At 46.0% G+C, this 18,105-nt stretch overlaps 1 protein-coding gene across 1 annotated transcript; it reads right to left on the bottom strand.

The window, feature by feature from the left end:
• Positions 1-452: 452 nt before the first annotated feature.
• On the bottom strand, positions 453-15,390 carry LOC115126257 (uncharacterized). The gene is made up of 2 exons (XM_029655867.2): positions 14,784-15,390; positions 453-4,406 (listed from the first exon to the last, which is right to left on the bottom strand). The coding sequence occupies exon 2, from the start codon at positions 4,385-4,387 to the stop codon at positions 2,780-2,782; it is 1,608 nt and encodes a 535-aa protein (XP_029511727.1). The 5' UTR covers positions 4,388-4,406; positions 14,784-15,390; the 3' UTR covers positions 453-2,779.
• Positions 15,391-18,105: the final 2,715 nt, after the last annotated feature.

The following is an 18,105-nucleotide window of genomic DNA, read 5'->3' as shown; positions in this document are numbered from 1 at the left end:
TGGGGGCCACAGCAGCGGGGATACGATGGGATTTGGGGGCCACAGCAGCGGGGATACGATGGGACGGGGGCCACAGCAGCGGGGATACGATGGGATTTGGGGGCCACAGCAGCGGGGATACGATGGGATTTGGGGGCCACAGCAGCGGGGATACGATGGGATTTGGGGGCCACAGCAGCGGGGATACGATGGGATTTGGGGCCACAGCAGTGGGGATACGATGGGATGGGGGGCCACAGCAGCGGGGATACGATAGGATTTGGGGGCCACAGCAGCGGGGATACGATGGGATTTGGGGGCCACAGCAGCGGGGATACGATAGGATTTGGGGGCCACAGCAGCGGGGATACGATGGGATGGGGGGCCACAGCAGCGGGGATACGATGGGATTTGGGGGCCACAGCAGCGGGAATACGATGGGATTTGGGGGCCACAGCAGCGGGGATACAATGGGATGGGGGGCACACAGCAGCAAGGATACGATGGGATGGAGGGGCCATACAGCTGTGATGTCATTTAGTCATTTGTAGGTATCCACTAAAGCCAGCTAAATTAGAGTGGGGGGACATGTTGTTGAAGCCAGGTTACATACTGCAGGTCTAGTACAAAGCCCAGGGTAATGGCTTTCTAGATGTGGTGGACTTTACAGCTCTCATCATCAGCTCAGGTTCATTGGGTGCCCCTGAAAGACGAGGGGAAAGATGGAGGTGTGACGAAGGCGAGATAAAACAGTCAAAGTGACCAGAAGAAAAGAGGATGGAGACGATTCATTTACTGCACGCAGCCATAACAGAAACCAAGAGAGGAAGGATGATAAGCAGATCCAGGAAGAGAGAAAAAGAGACTAATGGAAGTCAAGAAAAACCTTTAGCTTCTGTGTTACGATGCATGTCAAACAACCAAGATGACAATGAAGTCAACTTTGGGGGGTGAAGATGATACACATATATCTGTAGAAATCTAACCTACGAGGATGAAAGCCTGGGGAACAATTTGTAAAATGTGTGTATTTTTATTTTTATGTTTTTATGATAACTATATTTATTTTCGTTATGTATGTATGTATTGAATAATTGTATGTACATGTTCATTTAATACTTAATTCTTACTCATTTAATTTGACCTAATTTGAAAAGTAAATATGAAACATTAAAAATGGTCAATAAAATATGCTACTGTATGTGTACATTTTGAAAACAAATTGTGTTATGATTGGAAAAAAAATATGAATGACAAAGATGATAATACAAATTGAAAATAACACCTGCAAATGAAACAGTAATGAAGATTATAGTGATAAAAAGACTAAATAAAGTGGACTCGTGGTACAACACATCCCAATGTGTGTGTTCTCACTTTGTGTACCTGGGGTTGGCACGTGTGTAGACAACAGGAGAGTGTGTAAGGGGAGGAGAGGCAGTGGTTTGTGTATTTGTGAGAAGAATGTTCAGCATGTATATACTGTATGTGTATATGACAGAAAGAGAGACAACACACACCGATAGATCACACCATTGACACTTGCCGGGAAAGACCATTATGCATAAAAATCATGATAAAATAAGTTATAATAGTTTATCTTTTACTTATGGAATAAGAAACAGGCCTTTACAATATACATACATGTATTACAAAAATCCAGATGTATAAATATGTACTGCATATACTATAGAGTGCAGAGTTCAAACTGCAAACTGAGGCGAATGGAATTCTTCAATCTAATGATCTAACTACAGGGAGAGATAGAGATAAAATGCTTCTGTGGTTGTCACACTGCTGCATGGTTTCTATTGGTCACTCAAATGTTCTGATCACATATGACTGGCTACACTGTAAATGGACTGTTGCTCTCATGACAACAGTATGGGCATCATGATGACACCCAGCATTGTGCTCACAGTATACATGGCTCAATTCTCCTCTCTATCTTACTATTAAAGCGGTGATAATGTTCTCTGTGAGACTTCACAAAGGAGGACTGGGGATGGTCAGTGCTCAGTATGGAGTGTTGAGCAGTATCAGGCTAAATCACTAGCTGCTGCCAGTCCCTTCCTCTCCCATTCAGAGCAGAGGCCAGAGGCTGGAATCATGTAACAACAACAAACCTATCATTCCACCTACCTTTCTCTATAAATATACATACTTTCATACATAAAAACATACTGATCACATATTGTACACATATATAAAGAAATATATTAATTTAAAACTCATGCTTACATACAGTATTACTCAGCAATAACATGTATGACATGAAGACAATTATGAAACAAACAGTACTTTTCTAAAATCGCTATTTTGATATGATAGTTTTCCCTAAGTTGTATTGTTGAGGTTTTATTGTTTTTGTGTAGTCACTCTCACTGAGCCCGTGATGGGTGGAGGGGTTGTCTCGCCTACACTCGTTAAAGAAAGTGCTATCTAGAACCTAAGGGTTCTTTGGCCGTCCCCATTGGAGAACCCTTTGAAGAACCCATTTTGGTTCCAGGTAGAACCCTTTCCACAGAGGGTTCTACATAGAACCTCAAAAAGGGTTCTACCTAGAACTAAAAAGTGTCATCCTATGGGGACAGCAGAAGAACCCTTTTGGAACCCTTTTTTGTAAGAGTGCAACTATCATACGAAGAATGCACCAATGTAAGTCGCTCTGGATAAGAGGCACCCTGGCCTATAAAGTAACACCTACTGTCTCACTGACATTACATCCAATGTCCCAAGCATTATCTGTGTTAACATTTCTTCCACATTATCCTCTCCACCTTTCCTCCATCTCCTGCCCTCACTCCCTTCCTCTGTTTTTCCTGGTTACTCTGGACAGTAGGACACACACGCAGGACGAGTTGATGCGGACCCACCTCCAGCCCTGCAGACCGTTGTTGTCAACAGTGAGGGCTCGGACATATGTGTCCTTGGCCTTACACTGACTCACCCACTGTCTGATGTCCACACCCCGGCAGCTGGCCCCGGACACACCTACGGGTCCTGTCCCTGTTCCTGCTGCCGAGGCCCCTGCCCCCCCTGCCTCCCGCTGCGGCCCACCGCCCCTCTGCTGCCCCTCCTGGAGGCAGCGAGTCTCATAGAAGTACTGCTTCAGCGCCCCCTTGACTGTCTTGATCTCTGGCACGATGTTGACTGTTTTACCCCTATCGTCGATGACCGTCGTCTTGTCCGTTACCCACACACTCTCCGACTCGCACACCGGCATCTCACCCCGCCTGGTGTGGGACAAGTGCGAGCGCTTGTGCCTGGGGGCGGGGAGGGGGGGCTCCCTGGCCCCCCTGAGAGTGTCCACCCAGCTCAGCGGCACACTCCTGTCCATCTCTCTGTCCCCATGACCCTCCATGTGTCCGTCTGCGTCCGACACTTCCTCCTCCTCCTCCTCCTTGTCCTCTCCTTCTATGGGCAACATGCCTGACTCCAGCATGAGGAGGAGGGGCGGGTGCTCTGGAGGAGAGGAAGAGAAAAGGACCCGCGGGTGTGCATCTAAAAACAGCAGCTCTTGCTTCTCCTTTACACCTCCCAGCCCCTGACCCAGCCCTAACCCTAGTCCTACTTCCATTCCTTCCTCTGACAGATTTGGACCTTTCCCAGCCACTGCCCCAGGCCCACCCTCCCTCCTCTCCTCTCCCCTGTTATCACTGCTCTCTGTCCTAGCCTCTGCTCTCTGCGGGGTCCTCTGACTGGAGCGATCTGGCTCAGTTTTACTGTGGTATCCAGCATTAGTGGAAGGTTTGTAAGTTTCCACCACATACATGTTGGGAGGTCTGAGATCCTGTTCATCGGTCCTGGGGTCTAGAGAGTTATGATGGTTTTCCTTCTGAGCCATGTCTCTAAAGCTGCTGTCATCACCAGCTCTGCTGCTGTCTGGTTTATAGTCCCCTAGTACATAGTTCTCCTGGGAGGGGTAGTCCTGATGACTGCTGCCATTGGTGCTCCTGAGTTTTCCTCCATCAGTGTTAGAATATTTATTTAAACCAACGCTGTTCGTGTTTTCTGTAGGAAAATTGCTTTTTGACAGATAACTTTGTTGTTTTCGCTTCCCTTTCAAAGTTTTCACCTCCTCATTAATTATGGAGGGGTTATTGTAGTCTTTCTTGACACCCGTCACGCTGAGGCGTTTTGTACTGTCTGCTCTTCCAGAATCAGCAGTCACATTGTAGTCCTTGAGTGAAGCATTACTGTGGGAGTTGTAGTCCACAGAGGCCTGAGGAGCTGGACGTGTGGAGTAAGATCCGGGGGAGCGACTGGAAGAGTCATCGATGTCCTCTGTGTGGTTGTCCAGGCTACTGCCGGGCTCCGTCATCGCAGCAACAGTACTGGTCACAGGGCTGTGAGGGAAGGGCAGGGCCGAGGCGATCACCATGGCAACCAGGGGAAGCCAGTGCATCACTCCCAACACGTATCAACTGAGGATGGAGAGACGGGTATGGGGAGAGAGAGAAAGAGGAGAGACGGGTATGGGGTGAGAGAGAGAGGAGAGACGGGTATGGGGTGAGAGAGAGAGGAGAGACGGGTATGGGGAGAGAGAGAGAGGAGAGAGAGACGGGTATGGGGAGAGAGAGAAAGAGGAGAGACGGGTATGGGGTGAGAGAGAGAGAGAGGAGAGACGGGTATGGGGAGAGAGAGAGAGAGGAGAGAGAGACGGGTATGTGGTGAGAGAGAGAGAGGAGAGACGGGTATGGGGTGAGAGAGAGAGGAGAGACGGGTATGGGGTGAGAGAGAGAGAGAGAGAGACGGGTATGGGGTGAGAGAGAGAGAGAGAGGAGAGACGGGTATGGGGAGAGAGAGAGACAGGAGAGAGAGACGGGTATGTGGTGAGAGAGAGAGAGGAGAGACGGGTATGGGGAGAGAGAGAGAGAGAGGAGAGAGAGACGGGTATGGGGAGAGAGAGAAAGAGGAGAGACGGGTATGGGGAGAGAGAGAAAGAGGAGAGACGGGTATGGGGTGAGAGAGAAAGAGGAGAGACGGGTATGGGGTGAGAGAGAGAGAGGAGAGACGGGTATGGGGAGAGAGAGAGAGAGGGGAGAGAGAGACGGGTATGGGGAGAGAGAGAAAGAGGAGAGACGGGTATGGGGTGAGAGAGAGAGAGGAGAGACAGGTATGGGGAGAGAGAGAGGGGAGAGAGAGACGGGTATGGGGTGAGAGAGAGAGGAGAGACGGGTATGGGGTGAGAGAGAGAGGAGAGACGGGTATGGGGTGAGAGAGAGAGGAGAGACGGTTATGGGGTGAGAGAGAGAGGAGAGACGGGTATGGGGTGAGAGAGAAAGAGGAGAGACGGGTATGGGGTGAGAGAGAGAGAGGAGAGACAGGTATGGGGAGAGAGAGAGGGGAGAGAGAGACGGGTATGGGGTGAGAGAGAGAGGAGAGACGGGTATGGGGTGAGAGAGAGAGAGAGACGGGTATGGGGTGAGAGAGAGAGAGGAGAGACGGGTATGGGGTGAGAGAGAGAGAGGAGAGACGGGTATGGGGTGAGAGAGAGAGAGGAGAGACGGGTATGGGGTGAGAGAGAGAGAGGAGAGACGGGTATGGGGTGAGAGAGAGAGAGGAGAGACGGGTATGGGGTGAGAGAGAGAGAGGAGAGACGGGTATGGGGTGAGAGAGAGAGAGAGAGACGGGTATGGGGTGAGAGAGAGAGAGACGGGTATGGGGTGAGAGACGGGAGAGACGGGGGGGTGAGAGAGAGAGAGAGGAGAGACGGGTATGGGGTGAGAGAGAGAGAGGAGAGACAGGTATGGGGAGAGAGAGAGGGAGAGAGAGAGACGGGTATGGGGTGAGAGAGAGAGGAGAGACGGGTATGGGGTGAGAGAGAGAGAGAGACGGGTATGGGGTGAGAGAGAGAGGAGACGGGTATGGGGTGAGAGAGAGAGAGGAGAGACGGGTATGGGGTGAGAGAGAGAGAGGAGAGACGGGTATGGGGTGAGAGAGAGAGAGGAGAGACGGGTATGGGGTGAGAGAGAGAGAGAGAGACGGGTATGGGGTGAGAGAGAGAGAGGAGAGACGGGTATGGGGTGAGAGAGAGAGAGAGAGACGGGTATGGGGTGAGAGAGAGAGAGGAGAGACGGGTATGGGGTGAGAGAGAGAGAGGAGAGACGGGTATGGGGTGAGAGAGAGAGGAGAGACGGGTATGGGGTGAGAGAGAGAGAGGAGAGACGGGTATGGGGTGAGAGAGAGAGAGGAGAGACGGGTATGGGGTGAGAGAGAGAGAGGAGAGACGGGTATGGGGTGAGAGAGAGAGGAGAGACGGGTATGGGGTGAGAGAGAGAGAGAGAGGGAGAGACGGGTATGGGGTGAGAGAGAGAGAGAGACGGGTATGGGGTGAGAGAGAGAGGAGAGACGGGTATGGGGTGAGAGAGAGAGAGGAGAGACGGGTATAGGGTGAGAGAGAGAGGAGAGACGGGTATGGGGTGAGAGAGAGAGGAGAGACGGGTATGGGGTGAGAGAGAGAGGAGAGACGGGTATGGGGAGAGAGAGAGAGAGAGAGACGGGTATGGGGTGAGAGAGAGAGAGAGAGACGGGTATGGGGAGAGAGAGAGAGAGAGAGAGACGGGTATGGGGTGAGAGAGAGAGGAGAGACGGGTATGGGGTGAGAGAGAGAGAGAGAGACGGGTATGTGGTGAGAGAGAGAGAGGAGAGACGGGTATGGGGTGAGAGAGAGAGGAGAGACGGGTATGGGGAGAGAGAGAGAGGAGAGACGGGTATGGGGTGAGAGAGAGAGGAGAGACGGGTATGGGGAGAGAGAGAGAGGAGAGACGGGTATGGGGTGAGAGAGAGAGGAGAGACGGGTATGGGGTGAGAGAGAGAGAGGAGAGACGGGTATGTGGTGAGAGAGAGAGAGGAGAGACGGGTATGGGGTGAGAGAGAGAGGAGAGACGGGTATGGGGTGAGAGAGAGAGGAGAGACGGGTATGGGGTGAGAGAGAGAGGAGAGACGGGTATGGGGTGAGAGAGAGAGGAGAGACGGGTATGGGGTGAGAGAGAGAGAGGAGAGACGGGTATGTGGTGAGAGAGAGAGAGGAGAGACGGGTATGGGGTGAGAGAGAGAGGAGAGACGGGTATGGGGAGAGAGAGAGAGGAGAGACGGGTATGGGGTGAGAGAGAGAGGAGAGACGGGTATGGGGTGAGAGAGAGAGGAGAGACGGGTATGGGGTGAGAGAGAGAGAGGAGAGAAGAGAAATGGGGTTAAAACAGTATTCAATACAGTAAATGTGGAACTCCAATGAAAAGGTAAAACAAGCCTTTTTACTGGTGCTAACCTGTAGCTTAACTGTAAACTCTAGAAGTAGCTTTATAATCTTAGCAGAATTCATGGAAAATGGGGAAAACTGCAGAAAGCTCAGTTTATCCATGTGAGGAGACAGTGGGACAATGGACATGCAGCAGAACAGATCCCCTGCCTGCCCAGTTGGCTGCCCGGTTGTTGGCCTTCAAATGGAGCCTCTATAATCCTGCTATGTGTGTCGACTGTGGGTCATTAATCTCACAGCCAAAGGAAATTAATTACAACTCAAGCAGTCATAATGAGGCCTTAGGGTTTCGAAAGGCTTTATTCAAATTTTAAGGGCGTAAAACATCAAATGTTTTTAGTTGCAGTTGGTCCTCTGTGCACAATCTATGGTTGAGTGCGAAGTGGTCAATTCTATAAACAGATTTGGTGCGTATCAGTTTGCAAAAACATACATGTGCATACGAGTAAATACGCAAGCTTTGATCCAATAAATGTTTTGCCTTGTGGCAGAAAATAAGGAATTTCACAGTAATAACTGAACTAATCACTTAATTGTTGTTGTGACAGATATTGAACTTAGAAAATTTTAAAAGTGAAACCAGAAATACTTGAAGAACAGTTTTCCTTCTCAAAGGCTCCAGAAAATCCTGGCCCTTGGCCAATTCTCTGAAAGTTTACATCACAACCTCCTTTGAACCCAATGATGAATGATGAGTGAAACCAGATAAACCTTTAACCGCTTCCCTAGTACTTCCAGAGAAGCTAAACACCTTCTTCGCACGCTTTGAGGATAACATAGTGCCACCGACGTGGCCCGCTACCAAGGACTGTGGGCTCTCCTTCTCTGTGGCCAACTTGAGTAAGACTTTTAAGCGTGTTAACCCTTGCAAGGCTGCCGGCCCAGACCGCATCCCAAGCCGCGTCCTCAGAGCATGTGCAGACCAGCTGGCTGGAGTGTTTATGGACATATTCAAACTCTCCCTATCCGAGTCTGCTGTCCCCACTTCCTTCAAGATGTCCACCATTGTTCCTGTACCCAAGAAAGCAAAGGTAACTAAACTAAATGACTATCGCCCTGTAGCACTCACTTCTGTCATCATGAAGTCCTATGAGAGACTAGTCAAGGATCATATCACCTCTACCTTACCTGATACCCTAGACCCACTTAAATTTGCTTACCGCCCCAATAGATCCACAGACGATGCAATCGCCATCGCACAGCCCTATCCCATCTGGACAAGAGGAATACCTACGTAAGAATGCTTTTCATTGACTATAGCTCAGTATCCAACATCATAGTACCCTCCAAGCTCATCATTAAGCTTGGGGCCCCCAGGTTTGAAGGTAGGAAACAACACCTCCACTTCGCTGATCCTCAACACAGGGGCCCCACAAGAGTGTGTGCTCAGCCCCCTCCTATAATCCATGTTCACACATGACTGCGTGGCCACGCACGCCTCCAACTCAATCATCAAGTTTGCAGACGACACAACAGTAGTAAGACTGATTAGACAGCCTAAAGGGATGATGAGACAGCCTAAAGGGAGGAGGTGAGCGCCCTGGGAGAGTGGTGCCAGCAAAATAACCTCTCACGTAATGTCAGCAAAACAAAGCTGATTGTGGACTTTAGGAAACAGCAGCGGGAGCACCCCCCCATCCACATTGACGGGACCGCAGTGGAGAAGGTGGAAAGCTTCAAGTTCCTCGGGATACACGTCACTGACAACCTGAAATGGTCCACCCAGACAGACATTGTAGTGAAGAAGGCACAACAGCGCCAAACCTTTACAGATGCATCCTGTATCACCACCTGGTACGGCAACTGCACCGCACACAACCGCAGAGCTCTTCAGAGGGTGGTACGGTCTGCCCAACGCATCACCAGGGGCAAACTACCTGCCCTACAGCACCAGATGTCACAGGAAGGCCAAAAATGATCATCAAAGACAACAACCACCCGAGCCACTGCCTGTTCACCCCGCTATCATCCAGAAGGCGAGCTCAGTACAGGTGCATCAACGCTGGGACCGAGAGACTGAAAAACAGCTTCTATCTCAAGGCCATCAGACTGTTAAATACTGTAGCCATCAGTAGCACCTTAGAAGCTGCTGCCCTATATACATGTACTTGAAATCCCTGGCCACTTTAATAAGGGAACACTGGTCACTTGAATAATGTTTACATATTACATTACTCATCTCATATGTATATATTGTATTCTATTCTACTCTGCTGTATCTTAGTCTATGCTGCTCTGACATTGCTTGTCCAAATATGTATTTATTCTTAATTCCATTCCTTTACTTTAGATTTGTGTGTATTGTGTGTATTGTTGTGAAATGGTTAGATATGACTTGTTAGATATTATTGCACTGTTGGAGCTAAATACACAAGCATTTCGCTACACCCGCAATAACAACTGCTGAACACGTGTATCTGACCAATAAAATGTGATTTTAACCAATTCCCCGATCCTCTGTCCTCTCACTCACACCTGCCACCAGAGGGCAAAGCAGACCATCATATTCAACTTGATACGCTTTCAAGATAATATGGTACTACAATAATAGTCTATTGACTGAGCTTCAATGTCATATTAGTATGTCAACTTTCATGTAGTTTCATGTAAAAGTGTAACATTAAGGATTTTTTGAAAGGACATTCTACTCCAAAATGTAATTATGTTCTCTTCCTTTAGACCTCTACTGAAAATCGAGGACAGTTTCCTTTTATCTCATGACCTCAATGACATCACCAGCCAATTCTATATGAACCCTAAAAATAATTTAGCTAGCGTAAAGTTACTGTATCATCATTATTACATACATCTACACATGTAGGATCTTAATTTGAGCCAGTTTGCTACAGCAGGAAAATAATCCTGCAGCTACAGGAAATGTAAATTATTATGTTGATTATAATTAATGGACATTTGTGTAGGGATTGATGATTTTCCCTTTACGAAAAATAAGTCTGAAATTTCAAAGTGGAAATTACAAACTTCAGCAGCCCTTTTAATTAAACCTCAAATACACAACATGTTTTAAAATGTGCTGCAGGGCGATCAAATTAAGATCCTACATCTGTATTAATAGGGATGGCTCATAGAGATAGTTAGAGGACTCAACATTGTATATGTCCCATTATGGCGTCTGTAAGAGCATGGACAGCACCATTGAGGCCATCTCCATTTTGAAATAGTTCATTTTCTTCTTCTACTACTTCTGAGTTGGTAAACAAACTGAAAAAGTGCATACTGACACCTGGAGTGTGTTGTTTGAAAAGGTATAAAGCCAAGGTTGGTGATTTACTGTCACCTGCAGTTATGGCTGATCCCCCCCCCCCCCCCCCCTCCTGATAACCTGGATGGAATTATGTGATCCTTCCTTAACCCATAGGAAGTCCCACCCAGTTGACTACTTCAAAATGGTAAAAGTCCTCAATGGCGCTGCCCATGCCCAAACTGGATTTTGGGCACTAGATTTGGGCACTATCTCTATGGTTGGCTGCACTTCCAGGATTACAAACTAGCTAGCTAGTTACCTGGGAGGTTTCTTGGAAGATCTGATGAGAATCTGAGGAAGATATGTAACTTGTTATAACTTGTCGTTCTGAACTTGTCACTCTGAACTTGGCGCCAACAATTTAGCAGCGGCTATGCGCCACTGTTAAAGGAATATAAGGGAAACACTGATCAGTACAGCAACAACACATGCCTTCCTCTGGTTCACGTTTTGTCTGAAGAGGCCTGCTACATATGTGGCATATCATGATGGTGTCACACATCATGTAGGACTAGTCAACCATGATTATGAGGATTATTCTGGGAGAGCATATGGCCTCCACCCAGAAAAAGATGAACCCACTTCCAAGACTGAGTCATGTGTCACTTCTATTTATCTGTTGTTGTGTGAAAAATGGGAGGAGGACATTTAGAAAGAGTTTAAAAAGGTAGAATGCTCAGAATGTCTGTGATGTGGGTTTACTGCTATCTTCAGGTGTCCCCAGACCAGACAGCAGACTGAGAAAGGGGAAGGGGGAGACTGAGAAGGGGGGGAGGGGATAGATAGGGAGGGGGGGGGTAGGAGGTTGAGAGAGTTAGACAGAGACGGAGAAAGAAAGATACAGTGAGAGAAAGAGAAATGACAGGAAATTCACTACACCTGGCCACACCTGGGACACAATGCAGTAGTGATTAGTAAAAGAACCAGGGACATTAGATGACACATCAGCCATGCATTTATGCTTGCATGCTGTGGGCCTCGTTCCCTGGTGATACACAAATCACATCAAAGGACTCTTTACCTGTTTGCTCTTATTGGCACAGGGCCACCCGTAAGTTCGTAAACACAGGTGTGCTGTGTGCTGTATGCAGATAAAGTGTCCTGAAGTGCCATTCTGGGTTCTGGTTAGTTCCAGCCCAGACAGATGGTGAGCTGCAGAAGAGCACTGTCAATTATAGATGAACATGCACTGTGCCATGTGGCAACAGACAACAGACATCTGGCAACAGACATGTGGCAACAGACAGAGAGACAGAGACAGAGACAGAGAGAGGTGAACAACAGTCAATTATTCAATCAGTGGCATTATGATCCCCATGTATTTTTATACATAGGGATCATGTATATAAAAACAACCTTTTAAGGCTGTGTGTGTGTTTAGTGGAAGAGCTGGTTGTAAGGTTTTCTGAGAACACACACCAGACAGGCAGGCAGACACACGCGCTGGAGACCATATCAGTGTACTCTGTGGCACAGCTTTTCATCATCATGCTCCGTTTGCTACAATGACACGCGCCATTTACACTCCCTGCATGGCCAGACAAGGACCTCCTCACTCCTCAGCTGTCTGGATAAGACCCAAACACTGTCCCAACCAGCAAATCTCAAACAATCTCACAAATGAATAGACAACCCAAGCCCCGAAACGAACACACTCGCTCTATAGAAAAAATATCCCAAAACCACAGATTCAAAACACAAGACTTTCCCAACTAATTTACAAAACCTCCAAACATTATCCAAACAAACAATCCAAACCCCAAACCCTGTCAAAACAAACCTTCCAACCCCAAACCAAAACACTCCCCCAAGTTCCTACAGAAAACCAAACTGCCCAACAGTTCAAAAAACATACTCATTTTTAAATGATCTTCAAATAAACAGACACAAAGTAACACTGCTACAACAAAGTCACACGTACAACTTACAGCTAGGCCTAAATCTCACAAATAAACCTGGTGATTAGGGATAGGTGCCTTAAGGTTGTTGGTTTGAATGATCTTTTAGATGGTTACCTGAGAAGTATATTGTTGGTATGAAATGACAGAGAAGGAGGAGTGAGAGAAAGGATGGAGAGGAATGAGACTGGGAAGCTAGAATTAGTCTGGGAGGCTCTGTTAGGAAACAGTGAGAAGAGAGAGAATTCCATTAAGCTGGCTCCACACCTGGCAGTGACTACTGTGCAATTATCCTGTTAACAACTAATCCGGGTAATGGGCCGGATGTCCATTTGTCCGTCTGAGATGATTCATTATGTCAAGGCCCAGACCAGTCGGGATAATCATATCTCTTTGGAGTCAACACGTAACCTTATGGACATGTGTGTGTGTACTGAAATCATCCGTCCATAGACCAGATTAGTCAGTGCAATGTGTAGACTTCTTCATAGCCTAACTGTGACAGAGGTCAACTTCACGCCTGTGACACCTGCTGTGCCTAGAGCAGAGGAAACACTACAGCAGGTTGTTTGTCTTTGTTTTTCTCTGTCTCTTTATGGCCTGAGACGGAGTAAAAGCCTTGTGCTCATGACTTTTGAGCACGTAACAGTGGTTAGCGGTCCTTCTGTGCAAACAGCCAATTAATTAGGATTCTATGATTGTGTCATTCCACGCTTTAGTCTAACTGGGCTCTCTCTGGCCTTGGCTTTGTGTACAGCTTTTTCAGTTCACATTTACACACACACACACACACACACACACACACACACACACGCACACACACACACACACACACACACACACACACACACACACACACACACACACACACACACACACACACACACACACACACACAAACACACATAATCTTAATTCGAGCCAGTTTGCTATAGCAGGAAAATAATCTACCTTGGGCTCTCTCTGGCCTTGGCTTTGTGCACAGCTTTTTCAGTTCACATTTACACACATATACACACACACACACACACTCACGCATGCACGCAAGTGCACGCACACACACACACACACACACACACACACACACACACACACACACACACACACACACACACACACACACACACACACACAGAATCTTAATTTGAGCCAGTTTGCTATAGCAGGAAAATAATCCTGTAGAAACACAAAATGTGAATTATTAGGTGGATTATAAATAATGTAAATTTTTTTTGTAGGGGTTGATACATTTTTTGTTAGGACACACACACCCCACACAAAAAAGCACACACACACACACAACATAAACATGAATATGCAAGGACCTGTGCAAGGACCTGTCAAATCTAATCAGGCACTGACCCAAAGGATAAATGCCAGTCAATCTGACCATAGGAAGAAAGGAGAGCAGCAGTGCAGTGTGAATGAAGCTGTCTACCAGAAGGGAGGGTCCATGAAGGAAACATTCCATATGGTACCATGTTCTTACCTAATCGGCGTTGAAAAACCCACAACGTTTTCCTTAAGCATTTAACCAACTGAAGGTGGTGCACATTGTATTATTTACACGCAAAGGGCCACGTTTGCACGGCAAATTCTGCTGTTCTTTGGTTATTTTTATTTCAATTAATGATATAACCATTGATTCTTGTATATAATGTATTATTCCTCATGACTTTAATATAACTGTCTTCTTACTGCATCACAAGACAAAATATAGGGTTGTAGGCCTTATTTACTTCAGTAAACAAACAATGTATTGCTGCAAAATGTTTTAAACTATCATGCATGCAATAGATTGTCAGTACTTGCATTCAAAGCCCCACTATGAATACGAGAGTGGTTACATTTTCTAAACCCCATCTCTTAGCTTCCTACCAAACCAAGGGTCTGATGTTTGGCTGAAACACATACTCAGGATTGTGGCTTTAATGCACTCTGCTACTGGTATAGTGACATAGTCATAGTAGTCTAATATTTCAGGGACATCATGCACTTAATGCCATTGATTACTTTTAACACGAGGTAAGCAACAACCTAAATCTCAAAAATTGCCACAGAGTAGACTATAGGCAAGATTTCAGTAGATTGTGGATCAATTGGCTTGATGACCTGTCAATTTCTGTGATCTCGAGCATACACCTGCAGATTAGGATTATGTTATATCCGTAGCCTGTTATCATATCTGAATACTTGTGAAAGAAAACAAAACAGTGAAGGAGATTTAAATGAGGCTATCCAATAAATGCGCTGTGGCAAACCCAACTGTAGATGTATTAACCGAAAGTGTCCATAGCTCGTGTTAATACATATGCAAACAAATTAACATATACATGAACTGCAGTTTGTCAAATGGACACGACAAGTAAATGTGTACCGTTTAGGTGAGATCCGGACCACGCGTCCTTCAAGTTGACACCACATTGGTTATAGACTAATGGTCCGAGAGAGTTGGCGAAGTGGTAAAACTCAATATTGGTTTAAATGGAAAAGTTACGTTTTCATATTCAATTCAAATTTACTTCCCACGTCACAAAAAAAGTTTATTCTATCAGTTAGCCATGTCCGTTTGAATTAAACAACACTAATTTTAAAAAACGACGGGAAGAAAAAAGAAATATGCAAAAACCGCTCCGTCCTAACCGCGCTTTAAACAAGACAGACAACGTGATGTTTGATAAAAAAGAAAGAAAGATCTATGCATGATTCGGTCAAGATCTCATCCTCCTGACGTTGTTCTTCATATTCCATGAAAAGAGGAACTGTAATTTATTTAAATTGAAGTCGACATACACAGTAAACTAATCGATGTCCCTATAACGACTGGCAGTGAAGCGCTGCGGTCCGTTTAGGCTACGTTGGGATCAACAAAGTTTGTCAGATTTCTTCCCAGTTCTCAAAAACTCCGCCTGTAGCCTAAACGCGAATAGCTTCTGGTTGCTTTTGGAGCGGAGGAGAGGGAGGACAAGACGGGGCGAGCGAGTTTTTTGAAAGGGGTAAAGGACAGAGGGGGAAAGAAAGCACAGAAGAAACAACAGGACGAGGAACATCTGTGAGAGGGATATCGAATGCCAAGTTTTCTCAATACAAAATGTATAGCCCCAAACAGCCTAACGGCTGTTTATTAGGGATAAAGAAAAACAGTATTATAGATTTAATATAATAATTTAAGCAATGATTTACCTTTACCTCAGCCTTCCTTTCCCTGGGAAATCATGAGGCTAAACTGGGTTAAGGTTCATAACTCGCCTACTGTCTAGGCCTACTGTCTACTGTCTAATACATATAACACATCATAACACAACCCATAAGTACTGTACCTAATCACAATTTGAGGTAATTGGATGAGGTGGGACATGTTGGGTGCTGATGAATATAAGTCAGGTTAACTAGTGCATATAACACATAACCTACCTGTAAATAGTGTACCTAATCAGAATTTGAGGTGTTTGGATGACTTTGGACAGCTATCTTCTGATTGTTTGAAGATAGCTGACATATACCAGACCACATGTCTAGTATACTAGGCTACTGTGTAGGTCTTTAGGCCAACGTTTGAGGTTTGGCCGACTCGACAACAAACTGGTGAAGATGAAACCATGGCTGAGAGCTGAGACCTAGGCTACTGTGAAGACAGTGGAGTTATGACAGACAGTTAATCTAGATGGGTCTTCGCGCCAGCTGAGTATGTAGCCTATGTTCTTTTAACCTTGGAGAACAGCGCGTCCACTGAGTCTGTCCACCTTGAAGTTTGTTGTTAAAAAGGAAACCATAAATTGGTAGATGAGCAGAGGAAGGCTTTACCTTTTCCCTGTGTCTGCGTCTCTCAGACACTCTTTCTTTCTTTACCAAGGTAGTGGTTTCCATCTCACTAAAACATTTTTTTTCCATGAATGTTTAAAAAGATGAAAGGATAAGGTAAAGAATGGAGACAAAAGAGAGGAGGCTTGTGTTACAACCCTGCCCCTGTGAGACTGCTCATGAAAGACTTTTGGGATGGGAGAGATGGGGACAGAAAAGGAGACAGAGAAAGAGGGGGAGAATGAAAAGAACTTTTCAAACTCCAACTGCTAAACGGGTCAGTTGTGTATAGTGGAACTAGCTAAAATGCAGAACTCACTCAAAGATGGGGGTACTTACCACTGTCAATACAGTCAGACCTAAAGGGATGTTGATAGATAGCACTCTGTAACTGACTGCTACTGTTTTCCCCCCAACACACACATGTGCACAGCCGCACACACTCCATCAAATACACTCAATCTCTCTCACACATACAGGAGCAGCCCTGAAATAAGATTTGGATGTTATTACCTCATATCCTCACCTCTTTGCTGTTCTCTTTGCTGTTCTTCCCTGGTGTCTCCCTCATGGCATTCCTCCCTAAAAGTGGCAGTCATTGGCAGTCCTTGGAACCCTCCCACCATTCTCTCTCTGCTTTTTTGTCTGAACTTGTTCTGTACACACTTAGATATTTCTGCCCGAGGTTACATCAGTGAGAGAGGGAGAGTGAGAAAGAGTTAGCAAGGTATTGACAGAGATGACAGTCAAACAAAGACAGTGAGAGTAAGGTTAACACACACAAATGTAGGGACAAAAGTTATTTCACTCTCTGTCTCTCTCTCTGTCTCTCTCTCTGTCTCTCTGTCTCTCTCTCTCTCTCTCTCTCTCTCTCTCTCTCTCTCTCTCTCTCTCCCAGAACCACATCAGTACACCCTTTCACCTGGAGCATTGTTCTGTCACATGAAACACATATCACATTATCCAAACATTCTCTGCTAATAGATGTAGAGACCGTGCTGCATAAATACATGCCACATTTTAAAATGCACACACAGACACATGAAATGTCATAAATAAATAAACGACGCTCGTGATCCATTGGTCTTTCATTCATCTCGTGTACATGTAGCTAATTGGCATCAATAACTAACAAACAAACATAACAATACAATCATGTTATTGCAATTTGCACCAATCCAATAACCTCAAAAAACACAGAAACATTTTAAACTGGAAATGCACCAACATCATCTGATACACGTTCACACACCCCTAGACTGTGTCTATCTAATTCCAAATAAACCCTAATGTTTCAGATTCATCAGTCTATCTTTCTCCTCCTCACACAAAATGTCCTCAAACATGGATTTATTACTATAGCAATGAATATCCCGTCAATTTTACCTCAGCCAAATATCAGTGTAATTGTGGCAATTATTGCAAATAGCCGAGCTGTCAGGGTGGAGGTTATACAGTCTGATTGCCCCCCACCAGAGACCAGGGGCATGAAGGCAGACGCGTCAGACTTAACTTCAATTATTGAACTCACCCTTTCCCCCAGGCTGTGTCAATCTTTCATTAACTCTCATTCCTTCTCCCCCTACTCTCTCTAACCCGCCCACTATATTGTAATGTCTCTCTGCCTCTCTCTTTCCATGTCTCTCTCCCTTCATATCATGTCTCTCTCCCCTCTCACTTTGTCCACTTTATCTCCTCACATCTCACTATTCCCCCTTTCTCCTTCATTCACATTATCTCCTCAACTCTCGCTCTCTTACTTCATCTAAACTCTCTCTTCATGAACCTCACCATCCCCCGTTCCTCCTCTTTTTCAGACTTGAGTACGAAGAGCGGCCACATGTGTTTCCAATTTCAGGCGTAATGCTCCACTCACCGCAATCTGACCCAATTAGCCT

This window comes from Oncorhynchus nerka, linkage group LG26 (assembly GCF_034236695.1).
Source record: "Oncorhynchus nerka isolate Pitt River linkage group LG26, Oner_Uvic_2.0, whole genome shotgun sequence".
NCBI classification, from domain to species: Eukaryota; Metazoa; Chordata; class Actinopteri; order Salmoniformes; family Salmonidae; genus Oncorhynchus; species Oncorhynchus nerka.
This window is presented reverse-complemented; position numbering and strand designations above follow the sequence as displayed.

Coding starts and splice junctions, on each gene's coding strand:
- LOC115126257 (XM_029655867.2), bottom strand. CDS start 4,387: ATGCACTGGCTTCCCCTGGTTGCCATGGTGATCGCCTCGGCCCTGCCC.